Source organism: Haematobia irritans, chromosome 2 (assembly GCF_050003625.1).
Source record: "Haematobia irritans isolate KBUSLIRL chromosome 2, ASM5000362v1, whole genome shotgun sequence".
In the NCBI taxonomy this organism is placed as follows: domain Eukaryota; kingdom Metazoa; phylum Arthropoda; class Insecta; order Diptera; family Muscidae; genus Haematobia; species Haematobia irritans.
In genome coordinates this window covers 200,772,863-200,794,255 of record NC_134398.1, presented here as the reverse complement: position 1 = coordinate 200,794,255, position 21,393 = coordinate 200,772,863, and the positions used below count along the sequence as shown (strand labels likewise).

The 21,393-nt window shown below is 33.5% G+C and overlaps 3 protein-coding genes across 3 annotated transcripts; 2 read left to right on the top strand and 1 right to left on the bottom strand.

Moving 5' to 3' along the window:
- Positions 1–373: 373 nt before the first annotated feature.
- LOC142226910 (uncharacterized) lies at positions 374–20,161 on the top strand. The gene is made up of 2 exons (XM_075297159.1): positions 374–463; positions 17,902–20,161. The coding sequence occupies exons 1-2, from the start codon at positions 403–405 to the stop codon at positions 19,773–19,775; spliced, it is 1,935 nt and encodes a 644-aa protein (XP_075153274.1). The 5' UTR covers positions 374–402; the 3' UTR covers positions 19,776–20,161.
- On the top strand, positions 1,205–1,942 carry LOC142226911 (ADP-ribosylation factor-like protein 16). The gene is made up of 2 exons (XM_075297160.1): positions 1,205–1,571; positions 1,638–1,942. Exons 1-2 carry the CDS (start codon positions 1,205–1,207, stop codon positions 1,865–1,867), a joined length of 597 nt encoding a protein of 198 aa, XP_075153275.1. The 3' UTR covers positions 1,868–1,942.
- On the bottom strand, positions 1,937–12,162 carry BBS8 (tetratricopeptide repeat protein 8). Its single transcript, XM_075297158.1, has 6 exons — positions 11,864–12,162; positions 10,810–11,764; positions 4,172–4,371; positions 3,345–4,051; positions 2,226–2,400; positions 1,937–2,155 (listed from the first exon to the last, which is right to left on the bottom strand). Exons 2-6 carry the CDS (start codon positions 11,696–11,698, stop codon positions 1,937–1,939), a joined length of 2,190 nt encoding a protein of 729 aa, XP_075153273.1. The 5' UTR covers positions 11,699–11,764; positions 11,864–12,162.
- Positions 20,162–21,393: the final 1,232 nt, after the last annotated feature.

The window sequence follows — 21,393 nt, the reverse complement described above, 5'->3', positions numbered from 1 at the left end:
GACAGATATCATTGATAGTTGATGGAACCACCTGCTTTCGGTTGGCAAATAATTCGGTTGAGGCAACGAATTTGTTTTCTGGGTGTAATTACACTCTCAATATTTTCAATTCAAATTTTTTTATGGTTTTTCATGTCTGAACCCACAATTTAACATCCTAAATATTTTTAACAAGTCTACGTAAATAAATATCTTTAGAAAGGCTGTGTAAATTGATTTTTTTGCCCTGAAAATGAAAAATCACAATCATTTTCACGCGATACTCTACGTTACTATTGTAACGTACGACTAATTAAATCCTGTATTTATGAGAACCGTTACAAAAGCTTTTATATTCAAAAATTGGCAACACTAGATTTGATGTATTTAATGTACATATGTGTGTGTGTGTGTGAGTATTGTATGGGGAAAGAAACAAATCAAATAATTTTGGCTGAAAAATCCAGTATTTGTATAATTTTTGGTAAGTACAAGCGATATTATTCTCCTTCCTTTGTTTGGTTGCGTTTGCCAAACAATTCTCCTCGAATAAAACAATAAATACCATGATCCAACTTCAAGAGCACCAAAGAAATTTGTGTTAAAAAATTCCAGTGGGCCAGACACCCCGCCATTTATGTGCATGGAATCTTTAGTACAAGTTGTCCGATTGGTCCAGTTGTTGGCCAGCGTGTAGGCTTTTCGATTCTAAACACAAGACCGCTTTTTTTCGGAAAGGACTAAATGTAATATATTTAGAATAAATATATTAAATATATTGTTTCTATAGAAAATTTTATGTATGTTAACTACTGCACTACGGGGCTCCCTCGATATATGTCCTACATATATTAGGCGGAGGTGATCCTCGAGTGAAATATATTTTTATTTTTATTTATTTATTTAAATTTTGTAAATTACAATAAGACTACAAAAACTTTTAAAATTAAAGTTAATTAAATTAAGATAAAAATAAAAGCTTAAACTAATTATAATATTAAATTAAACAGAATATACAGAAATATATCCACTATAGCCAATTGGAAAGCTTATGGATATCCGGTTCCATATGTGAAAGATAGATTCGGTTTAGTGTGAGCTCTAACTCATCCTTCTCATCGACAAGTATCCATGGTAACGTCATTGTTTATTAAAAAAAAAGGATTCTTTGCGCTGCATTCCTTTTAAATTCATTGCAAAAATAAAAAAATATTTAGGAAGAAAAATGGTTTCGTGCATTTGTTTGGGTCCCAAGAGATCTGGAAAAACACATTTGCTAAAAGCTCTTCAGGATAATGACTCCATAGATGAGAATTCTTATTCAACTCCTACGATTGGCACAAATATCTACAATATTGTTTTTCCGACTAATACGAATGGTGATGAAGCCATGAAACCTAAACCGCCTGCTGACAATGCTGAAGGTAGTGAATCGGGTCAGAAGAAAGCCAAACAATTGCCACCATTAAAATCTATAAGAATAGTAGAAATTGGAGGAGCTATGGCCCCCATATGGCGTCAATATTTCGATGATGTTAAAAAGTTAATGTATGTGGTGGATACCTCGAACTTGTGTCAAATATCGGCAGCGGGTAAATTGATTTTTATCTTTTAAATAAACAATGTCTCATACTTATTTGCATTAAAACTTCCTAAAGGCGTACTCTTCTATTCCATTCTGGCTGAACCTCGCTTACAGAAAGTTCGCATTCTCTTGGTACTCTCCAAAATGGACTATGCCTATCGTCAAATGCGTAACGAGGCTTTACTTATGATGCAAATGTCAAAACTTCAAAAGGAAATACGACAAAAGGTCACCATCATCGAAGTGAGTCCGGTGACCAAGGTTGGTTTTGATTCAATTTATAATTGGCTTAAAATACCTTAAAGCAACTACCAAATATTTTAGACTTATTTTAATTAACAACAAATAAATTTTAATTGTATGTACACACATTCACAATTTATAATGTTCATCCATGTATTTTAAATTATTTTCAATTTCCATTGAATCGGGCATTACATCTTTGGCGGCATTAAGGTACGATTTTGATTTTAAAATATCACCCGTATGGGCGGCCAATACCGAAAGATTATTAAGAGCTGCTCCATTGCGGGCATCAGATGTTAGACAGAGTTGTAGACATCGTTTGGCCAAATTGAAATCACCAGTTGTCTGAAATTAGTATGAAAAAGAGGTAAATTTACATTTTGTTTGTTTTTGTTTTATATGAACTTCGACTTACAATAGCTACAAAACTTAAGTTATACCAAATGTCAGCCTTTTGTTCAGAGGTCTTTGCTGTAAGCAAGGCTCTTTGAAAGCAGGGTAAAACCAATTCGATTTGACCTCCATACAGGCAACATAGACCTATATTGCAATACAACTCTGCTGAATGAACGCCCAAAGAAAGAATACGTCTGCAAGGACAAAAGAAAAAAAATTAAGTCCATTTTATTTAATTTAAATTAAAAAAATCCCAAATTTTGTCAAAATTTTATTTTTGTCTAATTTTGTCAAATTTTGTCAAAATTTTATTTCTATAGAAAGTTTTGTCAAAATTTTATTTCTATAGAAAATTTTGTCAAAATTTTATTTCTATAGAAAATTTTGTCAAAATTTTATTTCTATAGAAAGTTTTGTCAAAATTTTATTTCTATACAAAATTTTGTCAAAATTTTATTTCTATACAAAATTTTGTCAAAATTTTATTTCTATACAAAATTTTGTCAAAATTTTATTTGTAGAGAAAATTTTGTCAAAATTGAATTTCAATAGGAAAGTTTCTCAACATTTTATTTCTATAGAAAATTTTTGCAAAATTTTATTTCTATAGAAAATTTTTGCCAAATTTTATTTCTATAGAAAATTTTGTCAACATTTTATTTCTATAGAAAATTTTGTAAAAATTTTATTTTATTTCTATGGCAAATGTTGTCAAAATTTTATTTCTTTGAAAATTGTGCCAATATTTTATTTCTTTGAAAAATTTGTCAAAATTTTATTTATTTGAAAATTTTATCAAAATTTGATTTCTACAGAAAATTTTGTCAAAATTTGATTTCTATAGAAAATTTTGTCAAAATCTTATTTCTATAGAAAATTTTGTTAAAATTTTATTTCTTTGAAAATTTGTCAAAATTTTATTTCTATAGAAAGTTTTTGCAAAATTTTATTTCTATAGAAAATTTTGTTAAAATTTTATTTCTTTGAAAATTTGTCAAAATTTTTCTATAGAATTTCTATAGTTTTTGTCAAAATTTTATTTGTATAGAAAATTTTGTCAAAATTTTATTTCTAAAGAAAATTTTGTCAACATTTTATTTCTAAAGAAAATGTTGTCAACAATTTTATATATTCTTACCTGTAGTACATCAAAGCCATTTCTGGATTATTGTCATAGAAATAGTTTAGAGCTATGCAAGCCAATGCTTCCACATTGATAGGATTCAATTTGGCTATTAGACGATACATTTGCATAGAATCTTCCGTTTGAGACATGGCATCCAACAAGCGACCTTGCTCAATACGAAACGTTACATCAAAAGGATGTCTATCGACTGCCGATTGTATTAACTCCATTGCCTTTTGATTTTGATCCAAACGTTGATAGAGACGTGATAACAAAACATAAGTATCAGGATGGGGAAAATTTGCCAGTGATTGTTGGAGGAAACTTTCAGCCTTTCGAGGATATTTCAATGCCAATAGGCAACGTCCCATTTGTTGCTGCCACCACCATTCATCGCAACTTGCCAGGGAACGTAGTGATGCGGATGAGCCACGCTTTTGTTTGTGAACCTCCATAACAGCCTCACACAGGGAGTAAGCTTTTAGGACATCAGCTTCATGATAGTAGAGAAATTGAAATAGAGCCTTCACCAAAACTTTTCGTTCGGCATAAATGGTTGGGTTCAAGCGTGAAGCCTGATACAATGGAGCCGTTGAGTCACCTATTGTATATGCAGCCGCCGATGTGGCTCTTACACGTGATGCTGTACCACAACGTGATGCCGGTCTTCCGCCTAGAGACGAGCCAGGACGACTTAATCCACTTGTACCCGGTCGTGCCTGAAAGGGGGAAATATTATATTCTGTTTTGTACAAAAATATCCATATTCAAAGAGTTTTACGGAATCGCTTTTTTGATGCCTCAGGTTTTAATCGTGCATTTTGCATATATCAACATACCATTCCCGATGTAGGCCTTGAACTCATGCTGGATGTTAATATTCTTTTTATTCCACTGTCGGCTGTTCGCTGTCCACCTCGTGAAAGTGCTGTAGAGCTTCTCAGATTGCTAGTGCTGGGTCTAGGTACAAATGCAGTCTTTATTGAGGTTCCCGGTCGTGCAGTAGTGGCTATACGTTCGAATTCGACTTCTTCATTTACTGGAAATATAATAAAAAATTGGACATTACGATGATGGAGTTTAATAGCACATATTCATGAATTAATATTCTCCTATATATATTAGCAGTATTATTAAGAGTCAAATGACTACTAAAAGATGAGCAGCAACTTGCCCCTGACGCAATGAGCCATAATACCAGTTAGATCTTCTTTCCCGAATAACCGATGGTTGATAGATATTCCTATATGGAATTCCTAGACAAAAGATCATCACGCCAAGGACGAAACAATACGTACGTTGGTACATGGCAGCCGATGGCCGGTGAGCTGGACCCATCGGAACAATATGGTGCTGAGAACTTGCCGAAGTATGATTGAAGTATTCAACGAATCCGTGGTCTCTGAGCTAGCGACACCCCAAAATTTACCCTAGTCGAAGTTACCAACGTCATCAACAGCGCAAAACCTTCCAAGGCGCCCCGATGGAATTTCGATGCTAATTCTGAACCTTCTGGGAATACTGGGAGTTGAGTACTTGCATATTTCCTAGGAGTCACTCATTATACCCGATTTCTTGAAAATGGTTAAGGGGATTCCACTACTTAAGCCAGACAAAGACTCGAAAAAGATTGATTCGTACAGACCGATCTCCCTCCTCTCGCCAGTAGCCAAGACATTTGAGCTACTATTCCTCCCCAGCTTTGTAGAGAATTTTCTAGCTGCCAAAAGCTTTGAATGCCATTTCAGCAAGCATAAATATGGGACTCAACCAGCCCAAGCCATGTCACATGACGATCCTCGTGGCGCTTAACATATCAAAGGAATTCGATTTGGTCAACCATGTCAGACTATTCGACCTTTCGGTGGGAACCTAACGTTGAGTTCTTAATTATCTGTGCGGGGGCCAGTCGTATGTGAAATTTTGTGAATAAAAGTCGAGAACCCGCTGAGTGAAACAGAGAGTTTCTCAAGGTGGGTGATATCTCCGCAATGTTCAACCTCCACTTATCCTCTATTCTACCCTCTCCTGACGGTCCTGAAGACAGTCTTTTCAATTCGTCTGCCCATGCCACTTTAAATTTTCATAAGCTTCGTAGTAGAAACAAGGTTCCGAAGTTTTTTTTTTTTTTTTTTGCCGGCAGCACTTTGGGTGCGGACAAAGAAGCCTTGTTGATTTCATATAAGTTAATTGGCCGGCCAATGGTAAACTATGCAGCGCAATTGTGCACACCTTAGACAAGTGATACTCAGTGGAATAACATACAGATCTGTCAGAACGCTGCGACAGGATGGCTCCATATTACACCGTTGGATCAACTTTATGTGGCGACAAGATCATCCCTGTGCGTAGACACAATTACATGTAGCGAAGGCAGTATCTCCTGGCATGTTATCGAAGTTACCATTAAAGCCACCATCTTGTGGATATGAATATAAGAGTTGATCTTCACCTTCTGGAGTGTGAGATCCGACGTAACAAAAGCGAGCGTCAAATAAAGGCGCTAGCTGAATCGGTGTGAGGCTACAAGTTTAATCGTATTCTCGGAACTCGACCACCGCCCATAGCACCGGAGGAAAGAGACCTCCCGGCGGTGTTGTTGTTGTTGTAGCCCTTTGGAGTTGGTATTTTCGAGTTTTTCGGGAAATAAGCATACTCCAAATGGGGGTTTGCAGTCCTTGGACAGGGTTGAAAACCCTGTGTCCGCCCCGGGCCGTATACCCGACTACAACGGGGGCGGGTGTTATTATTGTTGTAACAGTTTATTGTGATTCCATCCATAAACTGTTACAACAACAACAACACCGCCGGCGGTAGACTAGGGTAGTTTTCGCTAAGATCAGAAAAGTGCAGCCGACTCAATTTCTACCTATCGCTGACTGATAACAGCCACCTAAACCTATCCGACTCAACATCAGATCACCCTGGACACATCCCAGATCTGGACACAAGCTCATGTACCAAAGCTTAAACAAAAATTGTATGAAATCACATAAACTGTTACAACAACAACGAATAGCAGATGTGACAACCCATTTTTTGCAGATTTTTCTATGAGTGTTTCTGATAGACAAATTGCACCACCAAAATCTAAACGAGCAGTTCGCTTTTAAGTTTTCAATGCAAATAAAAAACAAAAGCAACCATTAACCGACATTGTTTTCAAGGTGATTGAACAGTATGGAATGTGGACAATACAAAACAAAATATGAAAGATACGGAATGCATGAGTTACCATAAGAATGCCTTTCTTGGCATAGGCCAGGATGGGCTGAGACCACAGCTTAAATATGTGCATTCTTTTTGGATGCGTGCCTTCTTAAACTTTGTTATTACTATGATGCCATGGACCTTGTCTTTATAGTTCCTCCTGGTGGCAGAGAGGCAAATATTCATATACCACAAATATGATCAGCAATGCACTGAAAAAAATTACGTCTGTCTCACCAAGTTCAATGTTGTAATGCTATCTAATTGTATTTAACGTCTTTGAAATATTGAATACGAAGCCTTAAGAATAAAAAATTGGTTCAGACATTTTTCTAAATTAGGGTTCTTTCCAACAAATTATGCCCCGTTTATGACATTCGGTCTTGGCCAGAAAAAGTGGTTCTTATGAATGGAATAACAGAAATCGAGCTGTACTTTTTATGCTATACAAGAGTGTACCATGTCTTTGGATGGTGTGTTCATGTAAATTATATATTTTAACACTTTGTATATTCCATAACTTTTCTCAGTGTAGTCTCTTGGACACTTCGTCAATTTATTATGCACCTTCGTCCACCAACATCAACATGACGGCGGTTTGCTGTAATGTGGTCGGTAGAAGAATACCAACATTTATTTTCCTTAGAATACATTAAAAAAAGAAAGAAATGATAATCTTCAGGTAAGATATCGCTATGTTGATTAGTAGCAGAGTAAGGAATGTCGGTCATATGCTTGGATAAAATTCTTTTTGAGGTTAGGGTTTACATGTTTATAATCATAATTATAAGCATCAATGTCCAACTAAGATTTACATTCATGAGGTAAATGCCATCAAATACTTTAGCTGAAGTCCATTTATTCCATCCTTTGGTGTCAACCACCCAAGCATATAGTAAAAAAGATTCTATTACTTTGTGGTTTTTCCTCGTAAACTTTGCAAGTTTTTGTAATAATCCATCGTTTTGTTGTGCCGCTGTGGCATAAAAGACTAGCAAGCTCATTCTTATTCAATTTAAGAATATACATTATTTCCTCAGAATGATCTAGATGGAGATCTTCTCTAGTATAGAGAATGATCCCGTTTGAGATCTTCTCTATTATAGAGAAGAATCCCGGTGGAGATCTTCTTTAGTATAGAGAAAGATTCGATGGAGATCTTCTTTAGTATAGAGAAGGACCTCGATGGTGATCTTCTTTAGTATAGAGAAGGATCTCGATGGAGACCTTCTTTAGTAAAGAGAAGGACCTCGATAGAGATCTTCTTTAGTATAGAGAGGGCTCTCGATGGAGATCTTCTTTAGTATAGAGAAGGACCTCGATGAAGATATCTAGTATAGAGAGGGCTCTCGATGGAGATCTTCTTTAGTATAGAGAAGGACCTCGATGGAGGTCTTCTTTAGTATAGAGAAGGATCTCGATGGAGAGCTTCTCCAGAATAGGAAATGATCTGGATGGAGAGCTTCTCTAGTATAGAGAATGATCTCGATGGAGATCTTCTCTAGTATAGAAAATGATCTCGATGGAGATCTTCTCTAGTACAGAGAATGATCTCAATGGAGAGCTTCTCCAGAATAGGGAATGATCTGGATGGAGATCTTCTATAGTATAGAGAAGGATCTCGATGGAAATCTTCTCTAGTACAGAGAATGATCTCGATGGAGAGCTTCTCCAGAATAGGAAATGATCTGGATGGAGAGCTTCTCTAGTATAGAGAAGGATCTCGATGGAAATCTTCTCTAGTACAGAGAATGATCTCGATGGAGAGCTTCTCCAGAATAGGAAATGATCTCGATGGAGAGCTTCTCCAGAATAGGGAATGATCTGGATGGAGATCTTCTCTAGTATAGATAATGATCTCGATGGAGATCTTCTATAGTATAGAGAAGGATCTCGATGGAAATCTTCTCTAGTATAGAGAAGGATCTCGATGGAAATCTTCTCTATTATATGGAAGGATCTCGATGGAGATCTTCTTTAATATAAAGAAGGATCTCGATGGAGATCTTCTCTAGCATGGAGAATGATCTCGATTGAGATCTTTTATACTATAGAAAAGAATCTCAATGGAGATCTTCTTTAGTATAAAGAAGGACCTCGATGGAGATCTTCTTTAGTATAGAGAAGGACTTCGATGGTGATCTTATTTAGTATAGAGAAGGATCTCGGTGGAGATCTTCTGTTGTATAGAGAAGGATCTTGATGGAGATCTTCTTTAATATAAAGAAGGACCTTGATGGAGACCTTCTTTAGTATAGAGAAGGACCTCGTTGGTGATCTTATTTAGTATAGAGAAGGATCGCGATGTAGAACTTCTCTCGTAGAGAGATAGATCTCGATGGAGATCTTCGCTAGTATAGAGAAGGATCTCGATGGAGATCTTACTTTGTATAGAGAAGGATCTTGATGGAGATCTCCTTTAGTATAAAGAAGGACCTCGATGGAGATCTTTTTTAGTATAGAGAAGGATCTCGATGGAGTTCTCTTGTATAGAGGATGATCTTTATAGAGAGCTTCTCCAGAAAAGGGAATGATCTCAATGGAGATCTTCTGTATTATAGGGAAGGAACTCGATGGAGATCTTTAGTATGGAGAAGGATCTCGATGGAGATTTTCTTTAGTATAGAAAAGGACCTCTATGGAGATATTCTTTAGTATAGAGAAGGATCTCGATGGAGATCTTCTCTAGTATATATGATCCCATTTGAGATCTTCTCTAGCACAGAGAATGATCTCGATGGAGATCTTCTCTAGTACAGAGAATGATCTCGATGGAGAGCAGAATAGGAAATGATCTCGATGGAGAGCTTCTCCTGAATAGGGAATGATCTGGATGGAGATCTTCTCTAGTATAGTTAATGATCTCGATGGAGATCTTCTATAGTATAGAGAAGGATCTCGATGGAAATCTTCTCTAGTATAGAGAAGGATCTCGATGGAAATCTTCTCTATTATATGGAAGGATCTCGATGGAGATCTTCTTTAGTATAAAGAAGGATCTCGATGGAGATCTTCTCTAGCATGGAGAATGTTCTCGATTGAGATCTTTTATACTATAGAAAAGGATCTCAATGGAGATCTTCTTTAGTATAAAGAAGGACCTCGATGGAGATCTTCTTTAGTATAGAGAAGGACTTCGATGGTGATCTTATTTAGTATAGAGAAGGATCTCGGTGGAGATCTTCTGTTGTATAGAGAAGGATCTTGATGGAGATCTTCTTTAATATAAAGAAGGACCTTGATGGAGACCTTCTTTAGTATAGAGAAGGACCTCGTTGGTGATCTTATTTAGTATAGAGAAGGATCGCGATGTAGAACTTCTCTCGTAGAGAGATAGATCTCGATGGAGATCTTCGCTAGTATAGAGAAGGATCTCGATGGAGACCTTTAGTATAAAGAAGGACCTCGATGGAGATCTTCTTTAGTATAGAGAAGGATCTCGAAAGGGAAAAGGGAATGATCTCAATGGAGATCTTCTGTATTATAGGGAAGGAACTCGATGGAGATCTTTAGTATGGAGAAGGATCTCGATGGAGATTTTCTTTAGTATAGAAAAGGACCTCTATGGAGATATTCTTTAGTATAGAGAAGGATCTCGATTGAGATCTTTTCTAGTATATTGATCCCGTTTGAGATCTTCTCTAGCACAGAGAATGATCTCGATGGAGATCTTCTCTAGTACAGAGAATGATCTCGATGGAGATCTTCTTTTGTATAGAGAAGGATTTTGATTGAGATCTTCTTTAGTATAAAGAAGGACCTCGTTGGTGATCTTATTTAATATAGAGAAGGATCTCGATGGAGATCTTCTTTTTGGTATAGAGAAGGATCTCGATGGAGAACTTCTCTTGTAGAGAGAAAGATCTCGATGGAGATCTTCTCTATTATAGAGAATGATCTGGATGGAGATCTTCTCTTGTAGAGAGAATGATCTCGATGGACATCTTCTCTTGTAGAGAGAATGATCTTGATACGCGAGAATGATATTTTCTAATATGGAGAATACTTTTGGGCCTAACTAAAAAAGGCGAACCGTGTTTGTATAAAAAAACTTTCGGGTTGTCCATTCCAGGGAAAATATGGTTGAATATTAACTTTATACAAAAAAGAAAAATGAAATATGTGTCTCATAAATTAAAAATGCTGTACCTGATGTTTCATTACCAAAATCCTTTTTTTCTTAACTACTTCTCATCGATATAAAAAATATGAACATCTCCCATATACACAATTAATTTTCTGAATAGGATTCCCAAGGGCTACATACCAGCATCATCGGCATCATTCGTTTCCAAGTCATCAATGTAGATACGTTGCGTAAGTGCGCGCATTTTTAATTGCCAAACGCCTTCCATCATCCACGTGGGCATGATGCTAAAGGATGCCGCAGTAGCTGTAGCTGATCCAGAAGCCATCGTCCCACTGCCTGAGGATTTCGTAATGGATGACGATGGGGCTGTTAGTGAGGTGACCGACGAAGTAACAGCGGTAACATTGTTGCTATAAATTCCTCGTTGTTGGGGTCTACCCTTTATGGCGCCCATGCGTTGCAAATTGCTACTGTAACGCTGAATGCTGGTGCCACTGCTACTGTTATTGATGGTACCAACACCACCACCACCACCATTGCCATGATGTTGATAGTGCTGGTGATGCTGAGCATGTGCTGTCGTGTTGGTGTTGTTCTTAAAATCGACAATCTGGTCATAAGAACTACTGTCGTTTTCCTCCTCATCCGGTGGTGTACTAAACATTTGGACATTATTATCGTGACCCGCTTGCAACATGGCATTGCACACCTCAACACATTTTTCATAATTTCGACGTCGATACATTGAGACAGCTTTAAAATATTGTAGTTCCAGGGTCGCCAGTGATTTTTCAACGGTTGCCGGAGCAATGGCTGCAGCACCTTGAAGCAGATTGGCAATGTTGGACATGACCGACGTATTGCTCCCTGTTGATGCTGCCAATGTTGATGTTGTGGACGAGACTGTTTGGTTTAGTTGTCCACTTTCGTGGTGCTTGTGTTCGTCCTCCTCATCATCGTCCTCCATTAACATAGTATTATCATCATCGTCATTATTCATAACATTTGTTTTAAATTCTTTGGAATGTCTAGAAGCAAATGCTGGCCTAGTGGTGGTAGTCATCATAATTTCTTCGTGAATTTCTTTAGCTTGTGTTCTATTGAATATGGGATGTTTTTATTGAATTGGCGTCTGTCCTTCACATAATGGTTGTGATGAAAAAAACGAAATCGAAAATAAAAATAACATCGAAGCAATCAAAGGAGCAAGAATATATATCCCCTCTTTTACCTTGTATAGGAGACTAAAATGATGGTAGTCTACTTTTTGTTGTTCCTATTCATGAAAAGCAGCAACTTTTGTTACTGATTTTGTGTCCGTTCTTTAACAAACACTCTTTTTTTTAGTTGAGGAATTCCAAGACCGGATGTTGGGTGCCCTTTCTGGTTCTTCTGCTTTTTATATTTGTGTGTGTGTTTTTTCCTTTTTGGTTATTGTTGCACTTCTGTTGAAGTTATTTTGGTTTTGTTTTCAAATCAGTCAAAATATTTATTTTTCAAAATCTTTCCACAATTTCCACCATGAAATCACTACATGTTATTTCACAGGTATTCCATTATTAAATTATATTTTATTTAATATTTTTATTTGAGAAATACTTATTTTACTTTATGACGACATTTTCACTTGCTCTACGAATATTTTTGCTGTTTTTCCTTGTAAATCGTCGTCATTCATGTGAAGTAGTACAAATGTTGTCTCCTGCTGGTTGCCAATAGTTACTAGGGTTCACACATATGGCAGAGTGGACAGGAGGTAATTTCGAGGTAATCATCTAAGGGTTGGAATATAAGAAATGACTTTTTCTAAAAAGACCACCAACAATGGAAATTTTGGTGAAAATCTACGAAAAATGCAAGTTTTTATAGTAAACTTTTTGGCTATATCTCCTAGAGCGAAAAATATGTTAATTCGCAATCAACACCAAAAATTTAATTTGTAAATTTTTAGTAAATTTTTCATCTCCTTAGGTATGCATAAATAAACTACCAAAATTTGGAACAAATTTTACCAAAAACTACCAAATAAATAATTTTTGTCAAAATTTTATTTCTATAGAAAATTTTGTCAAAATTTTATGTCTATAAAAATTTTTTGTCAAAATTTTATTTCTATAGAAAATTTTGTCAAAATTTTATTTCTATGGAAAATTTTATTTTTATAGAAAATTTTGTCAAAATTTTATTTCTATAGAAAATTTAGTCAAAATGTTACTTCTATAGAAAATTTTGTCAATTTTTTTTTCTATAGAAAATGTTGTCAAAATTTTATTTCTAACATATAGAAAATTTTGTCAAAATTTTATTTCTATGGAAAATATTGTCAAAATTTTATTTCTATAGAAAATTTTGTCAAAATTTTATTTCTATAGGAAATTTTATCAAAATTTTATTTCTATAGAAAATTTTGTCAACATTTTATTTCTATAAAAAATTTTGTCAACATTTTATTTCTATAGAAATTTTTGTCAAAATTTTATTTCTATAAAAGATTTTGTCAAAATTTTATTTCTATAAAAGATTTTGTCAATTTTATTTCTATAGAAATTTTTTTTTCAAAATTTTATTTCTATAGAAAATTTTGCCAAATTTTATTTCTATAGAAAATTTTGTCAATTTTATTTCTATAAAAGATTTTGTCAATTTTATTTCTATAGAATTTTTTTTTCAAAATTTTATTTCTATAGAAAATTTTGCCAAATTTTATTTCTATAGAAAATTTTGTCAAAATTTTATTTTTATAGAAAATTTTGTCAAAGTTTTATTTCTATAGAAAATGTTGCCAAAATTTTATTTCTATAAAAAATATTGTCAATTTCATTTCTATGGAATTTTTTTTTTCAAAATTTTATTTCTATAGAAAATTGTGTAAAATTTTATTTTTATAGAAAATTTTGTCCAAATTTTATTTCTATAAAAATTTTTGTCAAACTTTTACTTCTATATAAAATTTTGTCAAAATTTTATTTCTATAGAAAATTTTGTCAAAATTTTATTTCTATAGAAAATTTTGTCAAAATTGTTTTATAGAAATTTTTGTCAATATTTTATTTCTATAAAAAATTTTGTCAAAATTTTATTTCTGTAGATTTTTTTTTACAAAATTTTATTTTTATAGGAAATTTTGTCAACATTTTATTTCTATAGTAAATTTTGTCAAAATTTTATTTCTATAGTAAATTTTGTCAAAAATTTTGTTTTTATAGAAAATTTTGTCAAAATTTTTTTCTATATAAAATTTTGTCAAAATTTTATTTCTGTAGAAAATTTTGTCAAAATTTTATTTCTATAGAAAATTTTGCCAAAATTTTATTTCTATAGAAAATTTTGTTAAAATTCTATTTCTATAGAAAATTTTGTAAAAATTTTATTTCTATAAAAAATTTTGTCAAAATTTTATTTCTATGGAAAATTTTGTCAAAATTTTATTTTTATAGAAAATTTTATTTTTAAGAAAATTTTGTCAAAATTTTATTTCTATAGAAAATTTAGTCAAAATGTTACTTCTATAGAAAATTTTTTCAATTTTTTTTTCTATAAAAAATGTCAAAATTTTATTTCTATAGAAAATTTTGTCAAAATTTTATTTCTATGGAAAATATTGTCAAAAGTTTACTTCTATAGAAAATTTTGTCAAAATTTTATTTGTATAGAAAATTTTGTTAAAATTTTATTTCTATGGAAAATATTGTCAAAATTTTATTTCTATAGAAAATTTTGTCAAAATTTTATTTGTATAGAAAATTTTGTCAAAATTTTATTTCTATAGAAAATTTTGTAAAAATTTTATTTCTATAGAAAATGTTGTCAAAATTTTATTTCTATAGAAAATTTTGTCAAAATTTTATTTCTATAGAAAATTTTGTCAAAATTTTATTTCTATAGAAAATTTTGTGAAAATTTTATTTCTATAGAAAATTTTATTTCTATAGAAAATTTTGTCAGAATTTTATTTCTATAGAACATTTTGTCATTATTTTTTGTTTTGTTCAACAGTATTTATTTTTTCATTCAATATAACACAAAGGCCTAGTGGCCCACATGGTGTGTTACACATTATAAATCGTAGCCATAGGCTTCAGAATGAAATTAAAGTTAAAATCCTTAAAAATATATAAATACACATCATTTGTCAAAGTTTTAAAAATATTCTGCAAAATATACCAAAACATCAATAATTCTGCCAATCTACCGAACAGTAAAAAATCTGCCTGTTGTGGTAGAATTCTACCAACTGTGGCAAACGTGGTCCTACAGCGAAAAGGACGTTAATTCGTTACCATGCAAATCCTCGAAAAATTAACATTTTTATTAGAAAACCATTCGCCATATATCCCTAAAATTACGTCCTAGAGCGAAGTGGACGGTAATTCGTCCACCACCGAAAAAATCAAAATTTCTATGAAAATCCTCGAAAAATTCAAATTTTTATATAAAAACCCTATTTTGGTCATATCGCCTTAGATATACATCCTACACAGGAAAAGATATAACCAAAATATTTACAATTAAAAAGTTGGTTGAAGTTGAAAATCTTTTCAATTAATTGATTTAATTAACTTTTAAGTCAATGATTGAAAATTTTTAAATTTTTAATTAAAAAATTAATTGATACAATTAATTTTTTAATCAAACTCGGAAAGCTAATCCAATTAAAAACGTGATGGAAAATGTTTAACTATTTATTTCAGTCCAGTTTTTTATCAACCTAAAAAGTTAAGAAAGTAATTGAAAATGGTTACGTTTTCAATAAAAAAATTTTTTGAGTTTTGCAATCAACATCAATTAAATTTTTAATTTAATCAATTAAAATTGTTTATTGAAATTTGCTAATGAAATCAATTAATTATTTAACCAAGTACTCAATTAATTATTTACTCAAGTACCAATTAAAACTGTGATTGATACTATCATTGTCATGATTAAAGACACTTCAATTAAAATATTAATTTCGTGATTGAATCAGAAAACAATTTTTTGTGTGTGATAAGTAGTGGTAGTTTTTGATGAAATTAAATAAACAGGTTGCATGTATAATAAATAGTTGACAATTTTATTATTATTCTAGTCAATGTTATTTAATAATATCTAACTTTATTCTGTTGTGATATATGGTATTTAATATTATCGCAAATGCTATAACAAAAGGTGTTATGGGATCATGCCGTCAATTTGTTTTTGGAATTTAAAAATTATTCTTTTCTATTTTTAAATTGACAGCAATTTGAAATGCTAATCATAGGCTGTATTATAGTTGCCTGCCACCTTTGTCTCATATTTTTTTGCTGAGGACGAGGAAACCAATGAGTATAGAAGATACGTATTCCATAATTCCTCTATTATTTGCATAAATTTTGCCAAATGATTAAGTGTGAGATACTTTTTATCTTCATTTTATACGTATATTGATTAAACTTTTGTGCTTGGCATAATCGAATTGTATATTTCAAACCTCTATATAACAGGTTGGCTGATAAGTCCCCGGTCTAACAAAGAAAAACACATTTTTTTTTGTCAAAATTAGTTTTTATTATTCAACATAGTTCCCTTCAAGAGCGATACAACGATTATAATGACCTTCCTATTTTTTGATACCATTTTGGCCTCAGTTTCGACGATCACTTCTTCATTGCAGCCAATTTTTTTCCCTGCGAGCATCCATTTGAGGTCTGAGAACAAGAAAAAGTCGCTGGGGGCCAGATCTTGAGAATACGGTGGGCGTGGAAGCAATTCGAAGCCCAATTCATGGATTTTTGCCATCGTTCTGAATGACTTGTGGCACGGTGCGTTGTCTTGGTGGAACAACACTTTTTTCTTCTTCAATTGGGGCCGCTTTGCCGCGATTTCGACCTTCAAACGCTCCAATAACGCCATATAATAGTCACTGTTGATGGTTTTTCCTTTCTCAAGATAATCGATAAAAATTATTCCATGCGCATCCCAAAAAACAGAGGCCATTACTTTGCCAGCGGACTTTTGAATCTTTCCACGCTTCGGAGACGGTTCACCGGTCGCTGTCCACTCAGCCGACTGTCGATTGGACTCAGGAGTGTAGTGATGGAGCCGTGTTTCATCCATTGTCACATATCGACGGAAAATCTCGGGTGTATTACGAGTTAACAGCTGCAAACACCGCTCAGAATCATCAACACGTTGTTGTTTTTGGTCAAATGTGAGCTCGCGCGGCACCCATTTTGCACAGAGCTTCCGCATATCCAAATATTGATGAATGATATGAGCAACACGTTCCTTTGATACCTTTAAGGCCTCTGCTATCTCGATCAACTTCATTTTACGGTCATTCAAAATCATTTTGTGGATTTTTTCGTCGGTATCCACCTCTTTCGGGCGTCCACTGCGTTCACCGTCCTCATTTCACCACGCTTGAATTTTGCATACCAATCAATTATTGTTGATTTCCCTTGGGCAGAGTCCGGAAACTCCTTATCAAGCCAAGTTTTTGCTTCCACCGTATTTTTTCCCTTCAGAAAACAGTATTTGATCAAAACACGAAATTCCTTTTTTTTCAATTTTTTCACAATAACAAAAGTTGCTTCACAAAAGACGCTCTATCTCACAAACTAATTGACTTACAGACGTCAAATTTTGACACGAATCATTTGAAGGTTGGTTGGCATTTAATACTAGCGACGCCATCTATGTGTCAGATCGGGGACTTATCAGCCAACCTGTTATATAATCGAGTGGCGTCATATCACACGAACGCGGAGGCCAATTCACTGGTCCATTTCCCGAAATAATTTCGAAATTTTTTTTCATTCAAGTGGCACTACCCTGTTGAAATTACATTTAATTTATATCCATATCTTGAAGTGTTGGCAACGAAAATTCATTGGTCGAATTCCATTCACGGTAACGCGTCGTCCTTCCTCATTTTTAAAGAAATAAGAACCGACGATTCCACCAGTCCATAGACCGCACTAAACAGTATATTTATCGGGATGGATTGGTAATTCTTGACGGGCGTGTGGATTACCTTTGGTCCAAATATGGCAATTTTGCTTGTTGACATATCCAAAATGCGCCTCATCACTGAAGAGAATTTTGCGGATCTTCTATAAATATTTTTAATTGAACATAGTTTTTGAAAAAAAAAATGTCCACGATTTGGAAACGTTGTTCTGGAGTTAACCTATTCATGATTATTTGCCAAACAAAACTGAGTAAAGACGTAACTTTAAGCTGTCAAACCAGCAGTCAGAGAACAGAGAGTCCCATATATAACAATTTGATTTTTTATAATTTCAGACTATCGAAAGATGACTCCACTAAACAGATTCGGATTCGAAAATTGCCATAAATATGATACGAGCGAATTAAACAATGATCAATTATATGTTTATAATCATCTAATTGCGGAATTAACGCCTATAAAGAGATCAGTTGTTGCAAAGGCAGGACCTTCGGCAACAAAAGTCATCCTATTAGATGCACCACCTGGAACTGGAAAATCATTTCTAATTACAACTCTCCTTCGTAATATGAAATACAAACATCGCCTTATAGTATATCGCAATAGCTTGGTAGACGAATACATGCACCATGAAGTCAAAAGCCAAACCATCTATCGCTTTTTAAAAGATTCTTATAAATTCTATGGTGTTTGGGGATGTAATGCCCTGTTCAACGATGGTGGCTCACTGGAAACTTCGATGCTGAAAGCATATCGGAATATTATGGAAATGAAAATAAAATCAGATGTGCTACTGTTAGACGAATATACAGTAATATCACCATGGCTTCTATTATGTTTAGTCCATGCTGCGAAACGATTGGGGAAACATTTGATAATTGCAGGAGATGGAGATCAAATGAGCTCAATGCAACCAAGTCAATATCATCAAGAAAGTAATAGGTCCCTGGCAATAGCATTATCGGATGCTTCATTTAGCCTTCAGGAACAAATGCGTATCAAGACCAAAAAATTCAATCAAATTCTCGCGGAAATGAAAATGAAACTCTATCAAAATATGAAAACTGATATGAATATCGACTACATGTATTTTGTATATGAACGTTTTAAAAATAAGTTTTTCGTAAATAATTCTAATTCCTCCTTATATGTCACTGGTCACCGTGAAAATTTAAAGAAGATACAAGAAGAAATCGTGGAACAATGGAAAAAGGAAAAGTCTCAAATTCATTATGAATATTTTCAATTTAGCCGAAGCGACGAGGACAGTTTTGATGATTACCGTGAATATGAGTGCAGTTATGATGATCACTGGGAAAATGAAGACAGTGCTGAAGAATGTAGCGACTATGAGTACAGTTACAGAGGTTTCGAGGATACAATAGATTTTAAAGGACATCATAGTGACTATCCCACAAATCTACCTTTGGTAGTGGGTAAAACGTATCTTTATGAGAATTGCTATCTCGTCAAATTGAAAGCAATTAAAAGAAAATCTCTCATAGTTGTAAACTGTAATGGTAAAGGTGAAACGCTTCAAGTTCACTGGCGGAAACTTGAAGATTGTGGTTTTAATAGAGACTTTGTGGGATGGCTTAAAGCGGAATCTAGAGCTGCCAATTCTTCATCTGTGACTTGTTATCCTTTACGTGTGCCCTTGGCTACATATCATAGTATTCAGGGTAGAACAATAAACCATAGCCGTATTGTCTTTGATATGGATGATATCAATGCCAACGTTTTCTATATGGGTCTTTCACGCCTGCCTTCAGCTAAACTTTTAGCTGGTATTCGTACAAAAATGCTTACGAGTTTGGTCTATAGTGAATTGCAAAATGATGATTACTATTATAAAATCAATATGACTATGTCTAAATCACACCCAAGTTTTAAAGATATTAGCAAAGAGATTGCTAAAATGAAGATAAAAAACATTGCAATATGTAAAGATATTAACGAATTCAATGATCACAAAAATCATTGCAAAATTTTGAAAAGTTTCTTCAACAACAATGAGATACAAGATATTCATCCAACACGAGGAGGAATTTTAAAAGTATCGAATTTTTTTAAATCACATGATTTCTTATTTCACAAATCTTTTGAGAATGATAAAGTTTTGAAATATTTTAGAAAGTTTATTTATTCGCAAGATAATAATCATCAGGATTATGAACCTCAATGTAAAAAATCAAAAAATGAGACTTGAAATTTCTTTTCTAAGTCAATTACATTGAAATAACTTCAGTACAAATATTTTGAAATAATCTCTTTTTTTAATAAATACCGGTTCAATTGCTATGAATTTGAATATTACGTTCAATTTATAATAAATAGTTTAAGAGAAATACAAATGTACATGAATTACTTGTAAGTTGTAATTGAATTTCTTATTTTATTTGGTTCAATGTTGAACGTTTTAAATGTTTATGAAATCGTTTTGTTTTGTTGTTTTTCTGTAGTGTATGCAAACTATGTAAACTTTTAATGTAAATGTCAATATATGAATATTAAATATAGAGCTTTTTATATTTTCTTAAAAATTTCCCATATCTATAATAAATTCCTTTTTGCATGAGGTATCGAAATATGTAATTTAAACTCTTATGTTTTTTTTTTACAAATATATAATTCCAATCAATTTCGGATGTTATCTTCTTTGTTTATATTACTAAAATCAATTTATATATTATAATCAATTGGCTTCACCGAGGATGATCTCGATGGATATCTTTTTTAGTGCCGAGAATGATCTCGATGGAGATCTTCTCTAGTACAGAAAATGATATCGATGGAGATCTTCCCTAATATAGTGAATGATCTCAATAGAGATCTCTTGCAAAGAGAATGATCTCGATGGAAATCTTCTCTAATAAAGTGAATGATCCAATGGAGATCTTCTCTGATCTCGACGGATATCATCCCAAGTATAGAGAATAATCTCGATGGATATCTTCTCTAGTACGGAGAATAATCTCGATGGAGATCTTCTCCAGTACAGAGAATAATCTCGATGGAGATCTTCTCTACTGTAGCGAATGATCTCTATGGACATCTTCGTTAGGACAGAGAATGATCTCGATGGAGATCTTCTTTAGTACAGAGAATGATCTTGATGGAGATTTTCTCCAGTACAGAGAATGATCTCGATGGAGATCTTCTCCAGTACAGAGAATAATTTCGATGGATATCTTCTCTAGTTCGGAGAATAATCTAGATGGAGATCTTCTCCAGTACAGAGAATAATCTCGATGGAGATCTTTTCTACTGTAGCGAATGATCTGTATGGACATCTTCGTTAGGACAGAGAATGATCTATATGGAGATCTTCTTTAGTACAGAGAATGATCTCGATGGAGATCTTCTCCAGTACAGAGAATGATCTCGATAGAGATCTCCGGTATAGAGAATGATAGCTATGAAATGTTTTTTAGTATAGAAACGATATTATCTCTAGTACAGAGAATGATCTCGATGGAGATCTTTTCTAGTACGGAGAATGATCTCTATGGACATCTACGTTAGGACAGAGAATGATATAGATGAAGATTTTCTTGAGTACATGATGTCGATGGAGATCTTCTCCAGTACAGAGAATAATCGCGATGGAACTCTTTTCTAGTATAGAGAATGATCTCGATAGAGATCTCCAGTATGGAGAATGATGGCGATGGAATCTTTTTTAGTATATAGAACGATATCATATATAGTACAGAGACTGATCTCGATGGAGAACTTCTCTAGTTCAAAGAATGATCTCGATGGAGGTCTCCTTTAGTACAGAGAATGATCTCGATGGAGATCTTCTCTAGTACAGAGAAAGATCA